Source organism: Agelaius tricolor, unplaced genomic scaffold, assembly GCF_023055355.1.
Source record: "Agelaius tricolor isolate 1412-34295 unplaced genomic scaffold, bAgeTri1.0.p SCAF_6, whole genome shotgun sequence".
In the NCBI taxonomy this organism is placed as follows: Eukaryota; Metazoa; Chordata; class Aves; order Passeriformes; family Icteridae; genus Agelaius; species Agelaius tricolor.
This window is the reverse complement of record NW_027269266.1, coordinates 11,588,705-11,613,152: the sequence shown is the minus strand read 5'-3', so window position 1 is coordinate 11,613,152 and position 24,448 is coordinate 11,588,705. Positions and strand designations below refer to the sequence as shown.

Here is a 24,448-nt window from a genome sequence, read left to right as displayed (position 1 = left end):
AAATTACCAATATATTGTGTTGAAGTGACAGGTTTTGACCCCCCTTTTATAAACAGTCTCTCAACTGCACTTAAAGGAATTGAAAATCCCCCAGCTATGCAGATACTCCCAGCTTCCAGCCCAGGAGCCCATCCGCCGTCTCCCAGAGCAGGGGCACCAAGGGCACGTTTGGGTGGGCCCCTCTTCACCTCCTGGTCCTGTAACCCAGGGAGGGAAGTTCACCTCTCTTATCTCTCTGTGCATTTGCCCACTGCAACCATTTGTAGAGGTACTAACCCCAGCTGCTTTTGTGGAAACAAACAAATAGCTGTCACACTTCAGATTGCATGGCAAGCTGGCCGGAGCAGAGGGGAAGAGAAACCACTGGGGTTTCAGTGAGGCTGTGGTAAATGGAGAGAGATGTGGTTCTCACAACAGTATCAGTGCCTGGGATCTATTCAGAGAGAGACCAGGACTTCCAAGTAATTAAAATGGGAGACCTGAATAGAGTTCACTGTAAGTCGGCCATTTATTCCACCAAAGTGGTAACCCAAACAGGGGAGTGCAGTTGCATACTTTCACAATAGGGAGCCCAAATAAATCCTCATGAATTTATATTAAAACTTGTCTTATATTCTATCAAGATGGAAGAACAAAAGAAAACAACCAACCTAAGATAATAAAATGCCAATGCTAATAGTGTCTATTGGGTTCTAAATACACAGGACTATGAGAGACCAAGCTAATTTTTAGGCAGTCCTGGGGGCAAGGATTACTGGCTTATAGGATGAAGGGTAGAGAAACAAAAAACCCCAATGTGTTAGCGCTAAAGTGAAATTAAACCCCATGAAGAGTCTCACAGAGGCTCTAACTAATCCTTCTCTGGGTTATAACAGACAGAGGAAGAAAAATACCACAATGACTTCCAAGTATTTTTTTCAGTTTTACATGTTAGAGGACTGCAAACAGTTCATTAACCCACTGCTCTCCAGGCAGGTTGCCGTGGAGAGTCTGATTATTCCATAATGGCATATGTGCCACTTCCTAGGCCAGGAAAGTCTTTCCAGAAGTCAGATTCTCACAGGAATGAAGCTTTGTAATGCCACAAAAGAGAGACACTGACTGCAAGGTAGGGATTTAAAACCCGTGACTATTAATTTCTGAAACATTACCAATTACTTATGGTGTTTGCAAAACTAGAAGATCTCTGCAACTTATTCTCAATATTCTCAACACATTCACCTGCATGAATGGTTCCTTCCCCTGTAGCATGGTATCTGCAGGGCTCTGATGGCAGAGGGTGATGAACAGGGAAGAACAAGGGATCCAGGAGAAGGAAAAACACTCCCTGATCAGCAAAGAGAAGTAAACAGAGGTAGGAGGGAAGAGCTTACTCATAATCTTATTCAATATAGGTTGTTAGCCCTCTGCACAGCTCTGAAGGTTTTAAATGTCACTGGATAGATGGTTTTCAGTGTCGTGGCCTTTCCCTTCATGAAAGTGCTCTTCAAGTCAACTTCCAGAACCATCAAAAAATCTCTTCTTCTGAGAAACACCCTAGCATTTACAGGATGCATCACCCTAAGTAATAACTCCTATCTCTATCTCTGGTGGGCCTAGCAGTGAGCTCCAATTCCTAGGCATAAATGATCCCACAGACTTAAGAACACTCCTGTGAGTGACACTACTAATAAAGAAGTTTAATATAGCTGCGCAAGAGCCAGCTTTTTTAACAAATATTTATCCAAGCACAGCAATATAGTATTTCATAGCTTTCATGACCCATTCTGCTATTGCTAAGAGTTATTTTATATACACTAGAAAGACAGGGTCTGCTTATTTCACTTTTTACATATTCTTTTATTATATCAGAGTGTTTTGATGCAGTTTCCAGGTTTCATTACTCTCATGCCAATTTACGCACAAAGATATTACTGAGAGAATCAAAGTTAACAACTTAATAAAATGTTCTCCCATTCTTTTTGGAAAAGCAGCAAGGAAAGTATGTGACCCGACCTGAAAAAAACAATTTTGCCTCTTTGCACTGAGCAGATGACAGTTAAAGGAAGTGGGGTTATTTTCAGTTCCCAGATATTCCTTTGACATAACTTGATTCCACTTCTGATAGAAAATAAAGCAGCTCATAAAGGTCTCCCTTCTAAAATGAAGGTTTTTTCTTTTAATGGCAAAATGCATGCAAAAAGCATATGATTATGGTATTTATGTTTCCATTAAAATGTCCTCAGCAAGCCGGAGGAGTCTAACCTACTATTTTCAAGCTATTTAGATTTACAGCAGCACAGTGCCTATTTTATTTCAGGACAATGCACTCTTGGTGGGAAATGATTAAAGAGTGACAGCCATTAGGAGTTGTCTTTCTGCATCGTGCTCAGCTATGGATGTCAGGTGATTGCCATAAAGCCCCACTGTATGGCATCCTTGTCATCTACATGAAAAGCAGTATTGATCAGTCATTCAGCTTCTCTTCTGTGTAATGCAAAACATACTAGAGACATTTTTCAGATAAGCTGAAAGCCTTATTCTCAAGAACTATGTTCTTGAGACACCTCTTTCCCAAATGGTAAAATAAACATAGATTATACATTCCACCTCTGCTTCACTTCATCAATGCCTAACATAGAAGTGAAAAACTTCTTAGCAGCCTGTCTCTATTCACTGTCAGTGCACTGGATGGAGCTGATGTCACAAGGGCAGCTCGTGTACATGGAACTAGGCTGATCATCAATCTCTCCCAACACATTTATGTATCTGTTTATTTATTTGTTGCTAGAGCTTCCTTTCTTCTGAACAATAAACTCCTCTGTTAAGAAAGACAATCTGCTTTGATTGTCTAGGATAAAGAGCAGAAAATAACTTTTTTAGTGTTATATCCGTAACTGATACAATCGCTGAAAAACCAAACCAACCAACCAAGAAACACTTTCCCGTCTAAACCCCACCAAATATCCATTAATGATTGAACTCTGATGCAATACAAATCTGCATTAAAGTAGTTCTAAACCAGTTTCAAATCCTGTAAGAATATATTTGAGTAGCATTTACTATTTACAGGCTGGGTTTTTTTAATAGCCATTGTCAGTAAAATTGGTAAGTCATTGTCACTTACACGCATCTAGCTCTGCATGTCTCCAATGAGTGAGTTAAAATCTTTTTCTCCTTTGCTGTATTTTGACATTATATGATCTACTTTCTATTTAGAGAAATTGGCAGACAAAGTTTAGGGAATCACCATGTGCTTCTTAGTGTTTTGTACTATCTGTCTACACTGATGAGCAGTTGACATACTTGTCCTCCACTTTGCTATTCACTATTTGCCATGATACAGTTAAACTTACAACAGTTGGTGGCATGTGTTGATGAAAGTAATAGAGAAGTTGGGGGAATATTAAAGGAAAACAAACCCTGACAAGGCCTCACACACAGCCACAGTAATTCTCTTTCAAGTTACAAAAAAAATTGTCATAAGTATTCAGCAATGGTATGCAAACTATTATGGGGCATTTTGTTATAGGCTCCTTCGTAACAGACTTTTAAATAACCTTTTGGACATACTTAAATGTCAAATTTTGTTTGGCACTAAGCACCAAACTTCAATAGAAATAACATTTCCCATATAAACAATGCTGCTTTTAATATGAACGTGCTAAAGATTTGAGACAGCCTGGCCATGACCAGCTCCTGGCAGTTCAGCAAAGGGTAACACACTGAGTGATTTCCCTTTCCATCCACAAAGGCTGGAAGCAACTGTCTCTACTTGGGTAACCTCTGAATCATCCAGAAGAAAGGAAAGGATGGGAGGGAGAAGAAGTAAAACACACTGAAAATAACACTCACCACGGGTGAACACTCATGTACACAATATTTTAAGGATGCAGAACTGCAACCAACTATTTGTCATCAAATTTCTTGTAGCTTTCTGAGAATGAATCAGACTGCAGAGAAGAGAGATGGAGAAGAGCCTTGAGCAGAGGCATTTGGATGCTTGATGTCAAAAGGGGCATCAAAGGCAATGCCAAGTGAAAGAGGAAGGTCTCACTGCTGGAAAGGGATAGCAAGAAAGAGATTGCAATGCACAAGGGGTGAGGAAATGGGTATTCTACAGACAAGGAGACAAAAGAATTAAAAGCACCTTAGGTCCACATGGTGACAACTGATTCTTAGAAAAATGCTCAGATGATGCTTTCTTAGTATATCTAAGATAAAGCTGTAAAAGACAGAGCAGCCTTTGGGCAGGTGTCTCAGCCATAATCCAGGCTCTCACACTGAACATTACAAAGGTCAAGCTCCCAGACACCCCTCTCACACCTTAAGGACAACTGAAAGCTGCTCCCTCACAGATTTTAAAGGTGGTCTTTAAAATCCTTCCAATCCAAACCATTTGTTACATGATTCTGTGACACACACTCTCAACACTAGGCCCAAAGTGCAGACCCAGCTTCTGGGAGAGGTAACTTTGAGCCTGAGACTGTGCACATCACTGCAACACTCCCAGAAGGTCTCCTGGAACCGGGGGGATTCATCATCTCCACAGCTTGGTTGTTGATACAGATGTGAGAGGAGAGAGGAAAGAAAACCCTAATACACCAGACCTTCATGCATCAAACCCCTGAACAGGCATTTCAGAGTACACTTATAGCAAATAATAATATTTTTACATCTGAATTAAATATTTCTTTTTGGGTGTTTCTTGTCAAATGTTGCCCCCTTTATCACAGGACTAGGGTTGGTTTTTCATGCCCCATTTCTGGTACCCTACTTGCATTTTATCCTTTTGCTCAGGCCCATTGTGTGTGCTGGGTCTTTCCTTTTGTCACAGCATGATCCAGCAGTGAGAGACAGGACCCTCTGTGCTCCAGGAGCAGCCTGAATGTACAAAACTACTGCACTGCTCTTTAGTCCTACCTACCTGATTAACATCAGATTCCCCTGGTACTCCATTATCTTCCACTTTACTCACTCTCTCCTGGCTCTTTTATCAGCCACCACACAGAGTTAACTGGGTCACGCAGGTCTCCTATTTTGCTGTGCCAGGTTTGTATCAAAGAACTTTTTTTTTGTTGATGTGACATTGATGCCATTCAACTCCAGCATGAAACACTGCCTTTGGTCTAACAAAAACAGCCATGAGAGTCACCACGTGGCAGACATATCCAACCAAGCTATCTTGATTTCCAAAGGCACAAAAGTGCTGAAATGTCAGGCACCTGGGCATACCAGTGCCAGCCAATATAAGGCTGAGGAATACAAAATTCCAAGGACACAGATGCTGTCATCTTTTAACATTATTTTGCTTCATTCACTGAAATAACATACATACACCTCAATATATAAATTATTTACTATGAAAAGTAGACCTTTTACACAATGAAAGAGAACAATATGATTGAGAAAATAAAAATTGGCTGTGCAACCGATTTTTAGTAAAAATGAACACATTCCACAATGCAGCTGAGATTTTCTTATTTGTCATATTAGAGGAGATATATTTATCAATATTATGTAAAAAAAATTTCCAAAATAGATCAAGTGGAGGGTCAAGTACAATGCTCTCAGTCCTCAAAGAGTTTTAGATATTTAGCTGAAATATAAATTACTCCATTACCACCTAGAACAGTATAGTCAAGGTGAATGCCACTGCTTATGTAGAAGCTACACAGATCTCAAACTCTGCACCAAAGACATTGCTTTGCTGATTTTACTGAAAATTCAATATTTTTCTGCTGGAAACAATGAGGTAGAAAACAAAATGAATGGCTTGACTATGAACCAAATAAATAACTTCCAAATGAGTGAACAATACATCCTGCACTAGGATTTTAGTGTTAATTTTTGTAATGCTGAGAAAATGCAGAACTACAAGTTTATAATAGTAAGCCAAGAAAACAGGTGTATTTTCACTGTTAAAGCATTAAAAAACCCCTGTGAATTCTGCCTCTCACTATTTTTACTTTATGTTAGTTTACATTCCTCTTTTAGCTTCAGGTTTTCAAATGAACTCAGAACTCCATTAACAGAAACCAGAATTTTGCCCAGTTTCAGTATAAAAACAAGCAAGACACAGTTCAGATAATGTAACTGCAGGAAGAGTAAAAATCATAAGCTACAACCCAACAAGTAACTCAAGTGTGAAGTTTAGAATTTGTTCTCTTGGTCTATACTTAATCAAAAATCTCAGCCTGTTAGACTGAAGTTCAGGACTACAGCAGGACTAGAATCCCCGTAAGCTTTAACCCATTTTTGCTATAACAACAGTAACCTTTTAGAGATTTTGTAATAGCTGTAAATAGATTGGAAATGTTGTATTCCACAAACATATCTGCTAGAGCTTTGACAAATAAACCTGATTACATTAAAAATTTGAATTTAATTCTAATGATACCCAACAGTGATTCCAAGATTCCAAACCATCTGAAGAAAGAGAAGAAATGTAGTTGCTCTGCAGAAAACAACTTTCCTGTCCCACTCTGTAACAGGTTTATTTGAGTGAGTTCAACACTGTTCTACATAAAAGCTTTAAAAAGCCATTAACAACAATGCAGCTCTGCCTTTCCAACTGACGTGGACAACCACCTCCCATGACCACAGCAACACCAGGGTGGGTTTTGAGAGGGTGCACTGATTGATGTGTGGCGCTTACCTGTCCACAGGTGAAGACTTTGAGTTCCGTGGTTTCTTCACCTGGGCGTACAAGGCTTCCACAGTCTGCCCCTCCCTGGGGCTCTGTGGCCGGGCGCTCAGTGTCACTGTGCCGCTGTTTGGGGAGTCGTAGGCAGCGATGCCGGCGTACATGGGATCCGCGTCGCAGCCGAACGTCCGGTTAAAGTCCTGGATCTCCGCGTAGTCACGCTCCCGAGCCTGCCTCTCTCGAAATTCTCGAGTCTTCGCTTGGATTCTGAAAGATTAAGAGAAGGCTGAAACCGATGGGTGTCCCCCCTGAGGCATTTGAAAGCAGCAGTCAGCAGACACTTTAGGTAGCCTATCTCAGTGGAAACCAGTGAAGGTTTACAGTTTCCATTTGCCATGAGGTCTCAAGTTTACCTTGGACATTGAAGCCTAGATTTGAACAATGCTAACAATCAACACTGGTCTTTAAGGAGTACATCTGATTATCCACTGTCTTTTGTTTCATTATTAGCTAAATAATGACTAGCCATAGCTGCTGCTAAACAGAGTTAATCTATTGTTTCATGCTTCCTAGGATGCTTGTGCTATTACTTGGCCTGACATCATTCATATTGTATTGTACTCCATCAAAACTTACCAGATTTAACGGTTCTAACGCATGCATTTAGAGAGGAATTTTAATGTATTTTCTTAGCTTAATACTACTTTTTTTTTTTCCCAGAATTTAAAAACTGTGTAGGGATAGGATACACGGATATATTTATGTTTGCATGCATGCAGTAAGCAGCAGAAGCAGATTCTTGTATGATTCCTTTGAGATGTGCATGCTTTTTAAAAAATATAAACAGAATCTGGCATCTCTCAAAAGCAGGCTGTATCTTCTCAGAAAGTGCCTTGTGTTAAAGTTACAAATGAAAGGTGATGCTGGACAGGGTTTATATCTATGTGCACTAATTTAGCTGTATGATAAAAAGTGACAGATAGAAACAGATGACATTTAGGAATCTGACAAGCACAAATCGAGCAGAGGTCATACTTTCAAAAGCACATAAAGCTATTACAAAAATTTGATCTGGGCTTCGAAGTCTCTTTGGTATTTTATGAAATTTGATGTATTGCAGACACATATGCACAGCCAGCTGACCACGCCCCCCTTTGCACTGTCGCCCCAGAGCAGTTTAATGCTCTGTCATCATCGCAATATGAAGCTGTCTCCTCCCTTCCATTAATAAAATGTGCTCCTTTTTCATCTAATAAAGCCATGGCTACAGAGTGACAGCATCCATCCATGCAGACTACAGCTCTGTGCATCTCTGCTGTGTGCCATTTCCAAGGGCATCTTGTTTGCCAACTTTCTACAAGAACAGCCCATTCAAAGCTTCCGTCTCTTTTGAAAGCAAGCCTCGGCTCTTCTGAAAATAGAAAAGCCCTAAAGTTAGGTAACTTTGACATTCTTGGGAATTTTAAAATGGCCCCCTCAAGATTAGATTTGCAAAAACAAAAGAGGATACACAAAGGGTGGGATTCAGACTGCAGATAAAGAGATGAAATCCCAGTGCTCACACTAGGTGAGCTCAGAGCAGCCACGTGTGCAGGTTCCCCTTATGGTGGCCAGGAGCTGTTTGCAGCAGACTCTAGTCAGGAACTATCCATGTGTCAGAGAAAGAAAGAAGTCACTCTAGAGACACTCTTGATGCTGCTGCTGTTTAGGCCTTCCTTGGGAGCTTGGATACCCAGCCTTGTTTGAGCTGCTCAAATATAAGCAGCTCTGGCCACCTGACGTCCCCAGGTAATCCTAATGGACTTGCAGCTGCTGGGCAAGGACTCCCCCAGGTCATGCTGAAGTCCCAAGACTGTGACAGCCCAAATGACACAAGTCATCTGTGTTCAAGCATGTGAATCCAGCCCTGAGCTGGTATGTGAAGATCAAAAATGGCTCTTCGTCAGACGAATCCCAAGGAAACTGTTCCTTTACAAAGATCACCATAAAAAATAAGGGAATACAGGGATGGATACACAGACATGTTTTCCCCCACAAATTCTGAAAGTATTGACCATAGATAGTGATTTGGGATACAACTGATTAACTGAATTACCTTCAAAAAACAGAGCTACCTACATTGGTGGCTCAATGATCCATTTACATGCCCCATGTTCAGTCACAGTGAAAAGAAAAAAAAATTAAAAGTTCATTTTAAAGTAACATAACTTTTTCATTTTGCAAATATTAAAATTATTTTCTTTATTGGTTACTTTTTATTTTAATAGGGAAAAATGGAAGTGAAAACTATAACACTAGTCAGCTGAGAGAATTTTCCTCTACAGTTCCAGCAACATCAGACTGGAATTGATTTTTGTTTAATTTACAGTGGAGAGGGACTCAAATTTAAATGCAAAACTCATTTCAAACTTAAACAGGGTTTCTGCAGGTCTATTTTAAAATAAAAGCATGTATTTTACCTTCTCCAATACCCCAAAACTGTTATTTCAGAAGTGTTACAGCCTTAATCATTTGGAAGGTATCTATGTAGGGGGAAAAGCAGGTCTGAAAACCAGCTGTGCATGTTGATTCCTCTCACTGTAGTTTACCTCCCAATTTGTAGTCCAGTACTATTTACTCTGTGAAGAAATGTATTTATCTACTTATATTTGTCCTCTGAATGGGAGAAGCAAAGGCAATCAGAAATTTCTTAGACATTGGTAGCTTTAATTTTCCTTTAAATGGATAATTTATCATCACATTTGGGAACACTGTCTGACACAAATTTGAAGGAAAAAAATCCATGCATTTTAGATAACCAAAATTTCAGTGCATGAAATCAGACAGTGTAACAATAATGTGGCATAGAATAATTCAATCAGAAGAAAACATTGTTACCTGAAGTGCTTACAAAACAGAATTACCTGGTGGTTACAGGTGATACCTGCCATTGTTACACAAACTACTATGGGAGAGGGCAGTGACCTTCTGTGCCTTTTGACCGTGAAGATCACATCCCTCCCCACAGGTGCAGACATGAGTTCCCTGCTTCATGTGAAAAACCTTTTCTCCTGCATCTGCTTATTGGCTTTAATAGTTTGGATGCTGAGCCATTTGCAGCCAGAGCATTCATATTTTCCCATGCATGGCTCCATGAGGGATACTTATTCCCATTCAAGTGGGAAAGAACTGATTGCTGAAGTGCTATGGAAGTAATTATGGCCACATCTACCAGGAAAATTTTTAGAGTATTTTCTACAATTGCTAATAAAATGTATTAATACACATACATAGTATTAAAAATTAGAGTCTAGACACATTCATCTTCCTGTTAATTATAAACAAAGTACCCAGTAACTGTTTGCAATAACATTTAACAAAAGATAACACTAAAATTAAAGGTATAAAGTGTCTGACTATACTGAAACCCAAAATGTTCTGATTTTTTTCTCTTAATTATTCTTTTGTGTTTTACATTTAAGCCAGTGTGAAAATGCTAGCACTTTCACATGACAAAAGTATAGGTATTTCAGTTGCTTAACATATTTTTGAATATTGTTTAAAATATGTTTGGGGTTGCCTTTTCAAGGACACACCACATTTAAACATTATGTCTTTCAGCTTGAAGGAAGCAAACGACTAGGGAAAAATATGTAGGCATACTCTTGAAAAGAATAAGAGCTCTCAGCTGAATACTGCACTATCCCTTTTGAATTATAATATCTTTTAACTCTGAATATATTTTTTATAAGGACTTGAACTTAATGTGATGCTGTATTTTATGCTGGCCCCTCTGTGTGCTCATGTGTGTATATGCTTGATGCGCCCTAAATCATTTGTTAGCACATAGCACATCAAGTATGGATGTGGGAAATGCCAGTGCAGACTGTTGTGGGGAAGATTAAAATGGTTATGTAAACACACTGTGCAGCACAGATGAGAGCCTAGAACTTGCTCTGTGCTTCAGCCCTAATCAGCAACACCCCCACTAATGAAATCCAGTATCTGGAGAAGTGTTTGACCACAGTGCTGTGGTTTCATAATGTGGATAAGTGTATTAAGCTGTCTTCACTGAATTGTATTCCTTCATGACATGGCACAATAAAAATGCCTATGTCTGAGATTTCAGATCAGCTAATTTTGAGGATTTATGGCCGTCCTAAGGATTTTGTGGTGGTTTGATAACAATAATAATAATGCTAATGTTTAATGTTCACGTAGCTCGTTTCACCGTCAAAGAGTTTTTGCAGAAACTGCTAATCGATTTTTCCGTATTTAAACTGAACTTTTAAAAATACAAAAGCTACCCCAAGAAGTTTCTAAACCCTTCCTGCTGAAGTGTTAACACTGAAAATGTCAACAACACACTGTCATACTTTTGAGACTCAAATTATAATGTTCAGTATAAACTATCCTCATGCATTTGTGTGCCATTCAATTCAAAAGCTAATGATAACTGCCTCAAATGACAATATTGTTAGCTGCAGAACTTCCTATAATTGTTAGAAGAGCTTTTCATTGCAAGCTAATCCAGTAATGATAGACATACCCATTGTACAGCAATTCCCATGCACATGAAATGGTGGTCCCAAAAAGAAGGCAAAAGCTTTTGCATGGCTGTCCCCAGGAAACAGCAGTTACCTTGTTCCCTTCTTATAAACTGTGAGTGATATTCAGCTTTCAGATGAAGGCATCTACCATTTTAGACACCTAATTTTAGGTATCAAGGTATGTTTTGAACTCCCAGGAGAGCTGGTCAAGATTCAGTCACATCAGGCAGCTGCTGCATGGTCCAGCACACAGTTCAGCTGAACATCTGTAACATGGACATTTTAAGGTGAAGCCAAACCCTTCTCCAGGCTCTACCAACCGTGTTGAGTAGCCCTTCCTTGACCATAAAGGGCATTTAGCCATGTAACTCATATGTGGGTACTAAGTAATCTTATTAATTTGGGATTCAATTCCACCCTGGGCTAAAAGTTTACTGCAGTTCTCTGAACTATACTTTTAACTTTTTTCAGCAACAGAAAAGTCAAATCCATGGAGCTGGATGAGCTGTTGCTGGTAAAAGTGAATAAGCAAAGCTGTGAAAAAAAATTAGCCCTTATTTCATCTAAAGTTGGGAGTAAAATATAAGTATATCCCAAATTCCCCGGGACCTTCAGTCTCCTTTGTTTGGATTTTTTCATATTAGTGATTTAGGTCCTTGCAAAAAAATCACTACTTATCTTAATTGATGAACACAGCATGGGAAGAATATTCATGGCTAGTACATTACATTTGCCACTGCAATGGCAGCAATGTCCTCCCCTAAGAGCAGAAAAAAGTTGGCTGCTGTTTCTGGTGTGCAATTGCTTGGTCAATTCAATTAATCCTCCTGCTGCTGCCAGGATTCAGCTATTGCCCAAGTGATAATCCACACCCTCGTCTTTTCCACCGAGACTCACTCATTTACAAAATCAGTATTGAACGCTTGCAGTCCCACATATGTGAGATGGCTGACAATGTTTATTAAGGATGGAAACAGCATTGTGTAAGGACAGAAGCTTAATGACAAGCCATTCACGGCTGCCAGTTCTCAGTTCTTCTACCATCAGACTGGCATGCACTGGGATGATGGATTGGAAACAGAGAAAAACAACAACACGTTTAGAAAGCCAGGCAGCTTGTTCAAGTTAGTCCAGCGGGATGAACACATTCAGCCCAATTTTTGCCAGATATTGTTTCTAATAAAGAGGTCAGAAAGTGCATTGGCCAGCAGCCAGATCTTGTCAAATCTGTCCCCTCCTTCTTTACTAGTGAAAAATACCTTGCAGGCACAGCACACCACGTCTCACTGTTCCTCCCCCAACCTTCTCTACTGCCTTCAGGGCTTTAATGGCCCTTTTTCTAATTTTTGGCAATCAAGTCAATATGGGAGTTTGTCCTCTCCTCTATTTTTCTTTGACCTTTGTCTGGAGCCAAGCAGAATTTTTCTGACAACTAGCCTTCTAATGAGGGTACCTTGATTATAGGCATTACTGTGATTTCACTCTGAACCAGCATATGACACTTAGCTTTTCTTGCCATGATTAGAGCTACTCAGTTATCACAGTTATAACCACCCTCAGCAGAGCCATCTGCTTCCCTGGGAAAATCATTCCAAAGGATCACTGTGCACAATTGATAATCCTGGCCACCAACAGCCACAGCTTCTAAATAAGAAAGACACTTCCTCTTCTTCATTTCCCCACATTTCATTCAAAACTTAAATGCATTTTTTAAAAAGTCAGAAAATACTGCTATGTAAATATAATTTTTTAATTGAAAGGCTAGAGACCCAACTTTCTCAAGTCATTAAAAAAAAATTAGGAGTTCTGCCTTATCTGCTATAGATATACATGTGTGACAAGTTGACTGAAATATGACCATCCTCTGACCTCAGACACATGAGGAAACACATGCAAAATGTAGTCAGTTTGCACAAGCATACAGGGACAAAATCAGAAAGGCCAAAGCATAATGTGAAATAAAAGTAGCAGGGAGCTTTAAAGATGACAATAAATCATTGAGTAATTGCATTAGCAGCAAAAGGAAGAGCAAAGAAAAGGTTGCTCCCCTGCATGGCAGTGAGGGAAGGATATTGACAGATGATGCTGAGGAGACCTGAGGCTTAATGGTTTTTCCCTTTGCATCTGTCTTCACTGAAATGGTTGACTGCAAGCAGATGACCAGCATAATTGACTACCACCAATAACAAAAATATCTTCAATATACCAGCAAAAAAAGTAGCTAGAAACTGGTTAAGGTAGTTGAAGTTCATCTGACACACACAACAGTCTGAGGCAGCCTCAGACTTTTTCAGCAACTAGGAGAACTTGTTGAGGACAGCTAAAATACTAAAAAAATAGGAAAAGTCAAACATACCTCAGAGAAGGAGGAGAATTAAAGACTCATGAGTTTAACTTCAATCCCTCCTTAAGTAAACTACTGGTAAGCACAGAGGAGATAATGGGACAAGCAGTAGCCACCATAGAGTTATCAAGAACAGATGTGGTTAAAGTCAGTCAGATTTCCCTTCTAAAACATGGGAAATGGCCTTGTGAACAGAACAGAAACAGTCCCAGGCTAAGAAAAACAGCTATGGGATGGATACAATAGGTTGAACAAGGCTGCTCCTACAGAGTATCTAGAGAATAGATTCACAGTCACCAGAATGGACAGATTAAGATATTTTCTATGTGGATCACTCTGAATTTACTCAGGGTTTTTCATTATTAATTAGAACACTATTGAATCTGCAGAAAACCCAAATGAAGGACCTTTGGAGGAAAGGATTAAGATTTCAAATGTTCTTGAAATACAGAGTAGGCTACAAAAATAGAATTAACTTAAATAACAGCAACTAGAAGGTAATTAACATAGTTCAAATAAATAAACAATCAATTAAAGGTAGAGAAAAAAACCTGTGAGTTGCTGTTTCAAGAATGGATCTGAAAGTTCTACTGGGTAACATATATGAGTCAGCAACATCAAGCTGTTTGGGGAAGAAAAAGACAGAGTGGGGACATAACAGCCATCTGCAAACACCAGAGGAAAAGAATAAGGTGTTAGGTATTTAACTGAAGCAAGAATAATTGAGATACTGTGAGCAGGGCAACTTCCAAAAAAAAAGGCAGTGGAAAAGACTGCCATAGGAAGCTGCAGAGTTTATTGTAAACTAAGGAAAAGAAAAAAGAAAAACCAAAAAAAACACCAGGATGAAAGAAACATCTTGCAGGAATGGCACACCCTGCAGATACTACCTTGAAAAAGTGATATGGTCTCTCTTAAAGATCTGTAATTCTGCACCTACACAGAAATTTTACATACATGTATTTCCTACGCATTGGTTCTACAACAGCTGAGAAATATAACAAGAACTACATTTTTTTCATTTAAAAGGCTGCCCATCATCTCTAAATTAAAGAAATGTATCTACATAATCAGACAGTCTTAATTTTCTTTCTCCTTCAACAATCACAGCCTATCTGCCAATTAGAATATGTGATAGTACTTACTGTCTCTCTGAAGATCCCCCCTCCTCAAATCAGAAGAGATGCATGAGAATTTCAAAAACGTTTAATGAGCTACAACCCAGGAGGGCTGCAGTTAAAAAAGAAAAAAAGGTGAAGGATAAAGGTGATAAGGTGATTACTTTAAGTGCCCTAATATATTAAGGAGAGAACATTATGCTCATTTTCATAAGGAGTTATATTAAAGAAGGCTATTAAAGAAGGCAGCAAAATACAAATGAAGACGTAAAGAAATGAAAAAATGCAGGAGAGAAAGTAAATATTATGCATATGAGCAGGTGAAGTGCAAACACCAATTTGAAATCAAGTGACATTGATGAAACTAAAGGAGACATTAAAATTATTTCCTCTAACCTTGTGGAATCTCATATATTTCACCCCCATCCTTCCTTATCACCTGACCTTCTTGATTCACCCTTTGTCTTTACAAAGTGACGACACATCCATGTCAGCAGGTTTGTCAGTATCTCAAACCTGCTTTCTTGGATGTTGCAGTAAACAAGTGAAAATCCTTGCTTACTTTGGGTTAAAAAAATCTGCAAATTATCTTACTTACACTTCAATGGAGCTTTCAGCCTACTTTACAGTTAACAGTCTGCCACATTTTAGGGTGGAGAGTTAGCCTGCTGTGCTTTTTTTAACGAATACATATGTTTCAACCAAAGGAGATTGTTGCAGGTACACAGCAGCATAGGTCCTCCTATCTCCAGAACAAACACTACCTTGACTGAAATTTTCTGTCCTTATTTTCATGTCTGATCCAAGGATCAGTGACCCCAGAAGTGAAGGATCACACAAATGAGCAAATGAGACTGGTACCCTGCTGGGTACCATGCTGCATCAAAGAACATCATTGCTGTCTGAAAGTAAAATGGAAATTAGTTTGTCTTTTGCATAACAAAATTGGCCAGAAAGGCTGATATTTACTCCTATGACAACAGGTCCTTCATCATTAGATTATCTTAGCTCTAATCTCCTATTTAGCTCTTCTGCTGGACTGAAGTAGAAAGGAAGAGATGATGATATTCAACTATTGCTGAAACACGACATTGCTGAAACACAGGCTCCTGCTTTCCTCCCTCCTCACTTTAAGGGCTCTGCTTTCCTTCATGCAGACTTGCTTGGACCATTTCCTCCTGTACATTTTTTTTCCCCCAATGGGAGAATAATTCCAGAGAGCAGCACTGGTGGGTAACATCTGAATTCTGCAGCTAGATGTGTAAGGAGCAGCTGTTCCCATGTGTCCAAGAAGCAAATGGCATGGGCAAACCACATTTCAAATGTATCATACCATGAATCAAATCAGTCATTCCCAGACACTGCAGGCAGCAACTGGAGGTTGAGCTACAATGCTCTTATCAGTCAGTTGAGCTGAGCCTATCCACCAGCCATGCTCCTCTAGCTGAATTCTAGCAACAGAAGTGGGCACAAAATTCTGCTGCTAGCTCTATTTCAGGTCCATTGTTCTGTGTTTCTAGAGTACTATGTATAAAATAGCCTAATCTGGAAGATGGAAAATGAAACAGTATGAAGGGACAAAAAAGCAATGAAAAACCTCACAACAAAGCAAGGATTATGTGAATCTCATACACTGAAGGTGAAAGAAAAGGTAAGGAAAAATAAAAAACAAAGCAATAAAGAATATAGTTTATACGTCAATATCTTAGCTCAGGACCCTCAAATTCACACCTACAACACCTCTGAGGATTCACTTCTAAAACCTCACTGGGTCACAGTAAGGACAGAACAAATCTCTAGTGTGGCCAGAAACAGAGCCAGCTGTCCCAGAACTCCTGAAGGGTTTCTTCTAGTAACAGGTTACAAAATAAAGCTTGCAGCTATGCTGTGGAGAGAGGATGGATCTGCCTGTTACAGATGCATCATTAGGTGTCTTTCTGGCTGGTCCAATACTTGCTGCTACATTTAAGAATTATAAAAAGGAGTAGGATTAGTGCCTTGTTTTACTGTCAAACAGAGTCCTGTAGTGTAGTGTGGAAAACCTGACAGGTTTTGAGTTCTGTTCAATTCGGACAGAATAAATTCAGTGAGTTAGTAACTCTGATACAGCTATTTTAATTCTCAAATAAGTCTTTGCCACAGTAACTCTGCCACTAAAGGAGAATTTGTATGACATCAGAGGACATGCTCTTCCTTAGCCTGAAGTTCCTGGCATTCTAAAGTGAAACATTTTAGTCCTCTTACTTTGAACTAATATGTTTAAGAGAGTACTGAATTTATATGATCCACAAGACACCTTAAATTAATTTATAACACAGAATATTATAAAGACCACCTAAATTATGTTTTTTCAATATATTGCAGTGGACTTAGCTGGGACTTGGCTAGACCTTGCCCGGTGCAATGTGTTGAATCACTATAGAAAAATAATAGAGAAAATATGCTTTTAGCATGATGTCTTAAAATCTCTGTAATTACAATATGTAGCTAGAGAATATGTTTCGTTTGAAAAACTACTCCAAAAAAACTATTGAAAAACTATTATTCTATAAAGGCTTCAATTTACATAGCTCCCAAAGTCAGTAGTTTTATGAAGTGGAACTGGCCTGAAATGTTTTTCCAAAGCTCAAATTCACATGCTTCACTTCTGTGTTCTCTTCCAAAAATTATTGCCATTGATTTTTTTTTTTCATATCCTGCACCCTTATCCATTATGTAAAAAACCACTGCCAAAAACAATGCTACAAATCTCCATGAAACTGAGACAAGCAGACCCCATCACAAAATAAGTGAGAATGAGAAACATTATGCTCTGATTTTCTGATCACTGAGGAATTTTTCCTCTCCTCTGTTAAAGGCTGGGAAGAAGGTGAAAGTTTTAACAGAAAACTTCACTAATTACTTATATTCTGAATGTTTGCAGTAATAATGGTTTTAGAGGTGACAGTTTTTCTGAAAGCTGTTAAGTGGCATCAAAATACAGCAGCAGCGAAAGTAAAGCTGAATCTTTGAGTTATTTCAAAAACACAGATAACTCTTAGACATTGTAAGAAACAAAAATCCTTTCCTTATCACAGTATGTTGTCTTTTTTCCTTAAAGAAAGATGAAACTGCTCGATGAAAATATTTTGCTTAAGGGGGAAAAAGTTCGGGTTTTCCAATAAAAATATTATGGTCTCTCTGGGAAATCTGGAAAGACACCAAGAGTGTCCTGCTGTTCAGCCCCCTACTCCATCTGATACTTTAACAGTTCCAGATGGCCTTTACTACAGGATGACCTTCCCTCTATTCTTTTATTATGACCTTTGGGTCACAAATTATCTATAGGATGCTGCTGTCATTCTGTAAGACACTGCTGTACTCTTTCATCTAAAGAATAAAGATGCTTAACATTAAAACTCATCTTTGTTAGGCTGACCTTCCAATGATGATCAAACCAGACAGTTATTCCAATCAATGTCATTGCTGCAGAAAATATGTTTCATTTTTTGAAACACTGACATTAAGAAACTGAGGCACGGTTTTAAATCAAATCACTTTTGCAATTCTACTTGGCTAGAGAGCATAGCCTGTTATACTCATCTAAAATATCAAAAATATTGCTGCAACAGTTTTGATGAGTTACATTGATTAGAAGGATGTGGTGGGTTTGTTTTTTGTAAATTATTGAAGTGGTTTTCATCCCAATGTCATTGATAGGAGGTAATAAAACTCAATGTAGGTTTTATTAATTATTTGTCTTTCTCTATCATCACTAACAGAACACATTGAACTTACACAGGAAAGAATAATAAATAGTCCCAATGTACTAAATAAAGTAATAAGGTTAATTTCTTTCCTGCTGTCAGTAAATTCATGTTAGCAGTCTCTCGTCAGCTTGACATCAATTAATGATTTTAATTCCAGACTCTTGTCACAGTACTCACCACCCTTTCGTCTAATTAAAATGGATGATGCATGATGAAGGGAAAACACAAGACTTCTGTTCTTGTTGTAACATTTCTATTCATTAGTATACTTTTACAACAAAGGCCTTGTGGCTTTAATGGTACTAGAGAAGGATGAAGAGAAGTTTATTACATGTTAGAGATAAAGACCCATATACCCTTAGGAAAATATAATACAGGAAGCATTTTATGGAATAACCAAATCCTTTGGGGGGAAAAAAATCAGTCTTATTTTAACTATTAATGAACAGGCAGAATGTTTCCCTCTAAATTTAGGACAAATAACGCGTGAACGACACCCACTCTACTCGCAGCCTTGTTTACATCCGCACAAAAAAGTGCTGTCAGCCTATTGACTGAGCTCCAAAAGTAACAGCAAATCTGCCAGCGCAGGGCAGACGCCTGACCCTCCTCCCCGGGCAGCGCCCCCGCGGCTCCGCGCTGCTCCCTCCCCGCCGTGCAGAGCCAGCACCGCCTTCTCCGCGGCCGCCCAGAGCATCCCCGGTCGCCCAGAGCATCCCCGGCTGCTCAGAGCATCCCCGGCCACCCAGAGCATCCCCGGCTGCTCAGAGCATCCCTGGGTGCTCAGAGCATCCCCGGCCGTCCAGAGCATCCCCGGCCGTCCAGAGCATCCCCGGCCGCCCAGAGCATCCCCGGTCGCCCAAAGCAATCCCCGGCCGCCCAAAGCCATCCCCGGCCGCCCAGAGCATCCCCGGCGGTCCAAAGCCATCCCCGCGGCTCAGTACGGCTGTCCCCAGCTGACACCGGCGCCGGGCGGGGCCGCAGGAGCGATCCCGGCGGGGCCGAGCCGGGCCGGGCCGGGCCGGGCCGGCAGCGCCGAGCTCGCAGCTCCCCCTCCCGGCCCCGGCGCTCCCCAGGCACCTCCGGGCCGGGAACTGGCGGCACTTGGGGCACAGCGACGGCAGAATCGTGTAAATGTAGCTGCCTTTGTAAGCCAGAGAAACAAAAGGTCATGTTTTCCGGATCAGAAAGGGGGGAAACCAGCACAGCAGGAGGGTTCTGGTGCAGACGGGAGCTATTCCCATGCACGCACCCAGCGCGGCATCGCTCTGCTGTGTTAGCTGTGCTCCAGCACAGCACAGCTCAGCACAGGCTGCGATTGTGCAACTGCTGCGACAGAGCAGAGCGAGCCCCCGGCCACACAGGCCCCCATCTGACCGCTCTATCGCCCTGCCAGCATCTCCGAAGCCTCTGCCATAGCACTTCCACCAGCACAACACTTTAATTCTCTCCCAAAAGGTTTCTCCTTATCTCCTCAAGACTGATCCTCCCAAAACAGGTGTTTAAGCGCTTGATTTTGCATCCGTTTCAGTGGAAGTTGAGGAAGAATACAATACTAAGATTAAAATACTTTTATGGTAACACAGAGATTTACGAACATTACTAAAGCTCTTAAATCAGTGTATTAACCAAACAGAGAAAATATCCTCTAGACTTTGCTTCCAAGAGGAGAAGTGCCTCTAGAGGCGGATTACAGCATAAGCACTGTTTGCCCATAGATGGATCACGAACTCTGAATCATGAGATTACATGAGAATTGCAACTTTCATCTTTTAAGCATTATCCAGCAGTGAAGCATGCTGGACTCAGATGAATTTCTTAAAAACTTCACAAAGAGGTGCACTTAGTTCATTCTTCTGTTATCTACTACTCAGGTACAAAGAGTAAAGTTGTTCAGGTCAGGGAGAACTTTCTTTGCTAAAGGAACTCAGTAACTCAGTCCAAGGCTGAAGATCACCGGCACATACCATGTGTGCCAAGAACTGCACATGCCTGTGCTAAAGAAGGGAAGACCACAGGCAAAGGTTTTGGATTTGCTGACAATATATTTTGTAATGAGCACAAAGTTGAAATGAAAAGAAAAAGAATTAAAAAAAAAAAAAAAAAAAAAAAAAAGAAGCTCAAAACATCAAAAAACAAAATTGAAGGAAAAATGCAAGGGTATGGAAGAGGGAGAAATAAAGATATCAGAACCTGCTGTTTGGAGCTATGTCTCTCTCCAGCAAAGACCGCCAATAACAACCAGAAGACAGAAGCAGTAGGGTTTTTGAGCAATTCTGTCTTTTTATCTCCTAAGAAAGAGACTACACTAAAGGGCCTTGAAGAATTCAGAAAACATCTCAGGGCAATCAGGTTGCAGGATATCAATGGACACACTGGCTAAATATTGAGCAAACCTACTCTGTGAGGCCCCCAAAGACCAGATGTAGAGGGTTTCTGGATTGGAAAGCTCTGTGGGCTTCCAGAGGTTTAAATGCAGCAGCACAGCACAAGGTGACCATCCATATTAACGGATTCTTCTTGGTCACTGACAAAAGTTTCAAAATCTCCTCTTAAGTCTATCCAACATTGCAATGCCTGTGTAAAACTATAAGCATTTGGAAGCATCTCTAAAAGCTCAAGATATTCCACACATCTCCAGTCCGCAAAATCCAAGAGATCTTAGCAAGATGCACAAACCATAGGTACATCAGGAGACTCTGGAGTTGACAAAAGACCTTCTGTAACAAAACCACAAAGACCCAGGGCTGTTTTCTCAGCCCATCCATGTGAATGTAGCATCTCAGTGGTGCCCAGTTTGAGCAGTCCAGTGATAGGCAGACAAGATGACCACACAGCAAAGAGGGGCTCCAAATTAGCATATATGTAAAACAGCTGTGATCTGGCACAGGACCAGAGCTAACTGAACTTGGTTCTTATTCAGCTTCCTCAAGACTCTTTCTTAGGACACTCAAGGCCACAGTCAGAAATCCTATTGCCCAGTCTTGCCTCAAAGTTTTTGACCGGTGCCGCTGCTGGGGAGAAGAACCCTTTCTAACAGCACAGCAGAGCCCAGCCAGATTGTAAGATCAGTGCTTGGCAGATACTCAAGGATCATGCAAGCAGACTTGTTTTTGTGCAGTAAACCAGTGTTAAAGCATAGTGACATGGGGCAATGTTCTATGGCCTTGGATGAACTGTTGTTCCAACATTTGGAGGATTTACAAATAGCAAGCATTTTACAGAATTTTTGGTAAGACTAGTGGGTGGTCTCATCAAGTACACCCCTAATTGTTTCAGTATTCCTTGTCATTGAAAGCTGGCTGTATTTTCAACTAGATAACTTCCTTTTTCATTCAAAATTACTTTAAGATTCTCAGTTAACACACACCATATACATATATATCCAACACATATAGGATGTAGCTTAAGAGATACACTCCTTAATCAAAGAATCACAGAATCAAGAAATTATTATTAATAATATATTTATGAAAGGCCATTTTATTAATTTGATCATGGTAAACTGAAAAGCATTTTTCTTATTTGTCTCATAATCCATATAAATGCTAGGTTTTAAAGAAAATACTATTGTAAGCACAATACTATTAAAATTAATAATTCCATAAAATTGTGGGCATGATTGATTTTTTAATGGACTGTTCACTTGTTCTCTGACCCCCCTAAGGATTTTTGCTCCTAGCCTCTCATACATAGTAAATTCATTAAATCCAGCCTATTTCCCCAAAGCATTGCATCATTTTAGAGGTACATAGTATCAAATACCAAGTAAAATAGAACAAGTGAATTGCACTGCCAAAAAAATTGAGAAGACAAAAACCCACAGAAAACAAAGTTAAAATAGCAGCCATTATGAGCCAACACTGACAGTAATATTTTACTCTGTCTCCTAGTAAACATTTTGAGGGATTGTTCAGTTAATTTGCAAGAGTACTCTTCATTAACAGCATGTATCTAACATCATTATTTTACAGGATCAAAAGGAAACTCTGCAATCTAACTGCAAAAACATTTAGTCTCTATGGACCAAATCAACATCTGAATTTTTTAGAAACATAAGGAAGCACCTCACACATTGGGTTGCTATTTTATTATCTTTTATTAGTTGTACATGCGACTACCCCAAAGAAGTTGCATTCTCTTATAGACATAACACAAAGGAAAGCAAATACACAGGGAAAGAGAATAATGGGAGGATAAGGACCCATGTTACTGTAACATCAAGCTGTTATGAAGTTCTGGCACATGCATTTTCTGCAGTTTCAGTGAACATATAAAATTGTTTTTATGACACATGAGGAGTGAGATTCCAGGAAAGATTCAAATTGGTTAGCATAACTTGATGGACAGGGATTAGGATTCGCTCCATGCATTGGGGGCTATACAAATAATTTCATAATTCTACCTTGGTACCCAGCGTGACTATTGCAACCTCTCTTACACCATCACATGGACAGTCTATACTCTGACCATTCTTACTGAGAGAGACAGAGAGACACAGAGAGACAGAGAGAGAGAGAATGAAGAGAGAGAAAACGTTACTAACCCAGGCGTCAAGTCTTTCTTCTTTTTATAAATGTACACGGCTGATTTTCTGGGCACCTCGTGTTCCTAAGAAACCCTAAGGGCCAGCTGGGGCTCAGCAGTGTGTGAAGCCAGGGCACAGAGTGGTGCTTGTCTGGCCAACCATCCCCTGCCCTGATCTGGGCAGAGCAACCGAGGCAGCTTTCCATGGCTCTGCACCCCTGGCATGAGCTCTGTGGCCGCTCCATCCATGAAAAGGGAAGTTGGCTGCACAAACACCCTCATCACTTATTTCCTTCAGTTCCAGCCTTCCTCTTTACCATTTAATCTGCAAGCACTTTACTTATAAAAACAGGAACAAATTTAATGACCCTGCCTCACTTTTGTTAAAAAAGAAAAAATAAAAACCAATCAGACTAGAAAAAAACATCCAGGCACTGTAATCCAGCCACCTTCTGCAATCAGAATGGATGGACAAAGACAAGAATAAATTTTTACATCAATTTATGATATAAATTTACATCAATTTATATCTACTAAAGAGTAAAAAAATTCCCATTACATAATCTAAACAGATATTCATAAATGATCAAGTTTCTGGAGTTTAACAATAACAAACCAATAAACACACACTCCCACCCCATCTTTACTGCAAATCACTCAACCCTAAAAGAACTGAAAGCAAACCCTTTTAGGTTTAACTAAGGAGTCTACAGAAGAGCTACAGTGGCTCTCTATTATACAGTGGCTCTAATATTCTCTATTAAGCTGTTAATGATGAAGCCACCATTAATGAACTTCTGTTCTTATTTGCAGAAGACCAAGGTGCATAGAGGTGGTAATTAGAGATCATTATGACTAATTAGTGATATCTCCTCTACAAGGACAAGAAAATTTCCCTCCAGAGTTTCTGCATCAATCCTAAATTTATGGTGAGCTATAGCATGATTTTTAGATAAATAATTCTAATGCATAGTTCACTTTCACTGCTAAATGTCTGAATCTATTTACCATTCAGCAATCAAACTTTGTAAAGTTTGTCTCCTTTCTGAAGTGATGTCAAAGAGGCTGTCTCTCAACTCATATTTCCCAGTTTAAGTTAACTGGTAACCTACACTTTTCAAGATTTTGATTAAATTGATCTGAGAGACACCAGAGTCTAGGCCCCAAATTGTTCTTGTAGAACTACAAGAGATAGGATGAAAAGTAGACTGGAAATATTGAGAAGAGCATACGACATATATATTATATAGGGTTTTTTTATGTTAAGAGAAGCTGACAAGGAAAAATAGAGGTGCTCACCACTCATTTTTACAATTAGCAGTTTAATATATATATATATATATATCATTCCATAAACAGATTGCATGGCACATAAATAGACTGAACTCCAGTGACAAATATACTGGTAAGCACATTTTTTATGTTTCTCCTAAATTTATCAATGAAAAATCTAGATATGCAAAACTCTGAAGAAAAATACAAAACATACTTCATTCTATATAAATATTTGTTTTCTGAAAATGTCAATAAAATCAGTTATAGACTATATAGAGAAA

The 24,448-nt window shown here is 39.6% G+C and overlaps 1 protein-coding gene across 13 annotated transcripts in view; it reads right to left on the bottom strand.

Moving 5' to 3' along the window:
- PARD3 (par-3 family cell polarity regulator) overlaps positions 1 to 24,448 on the bottom strand; it is a 445,322-nt gene that overhangs the window by 92,443 nt on the left and 328,431 nt on the right. For 11 of the 13 annotated variants that reach the window (XM_071428678.1, XM_071428674.1, XM_071428686.1 and 8 more), the window contains one exon: positions 6,638 to 6,892. In XM_071428678.1, coding sequence (XP_071284779.1) covers positions 6,638 to 6,892 — 255 coding nt within the window. Of the gene's footprint in view, positions 1 to 6,637; positions 6,893 to 22,440; positions 22,844 to 24,448 lie in introns of those variants that run through there. The other 2 variants (XM_071428683.1, XM_071428685.1) reach the window with 2 other exon arrangements.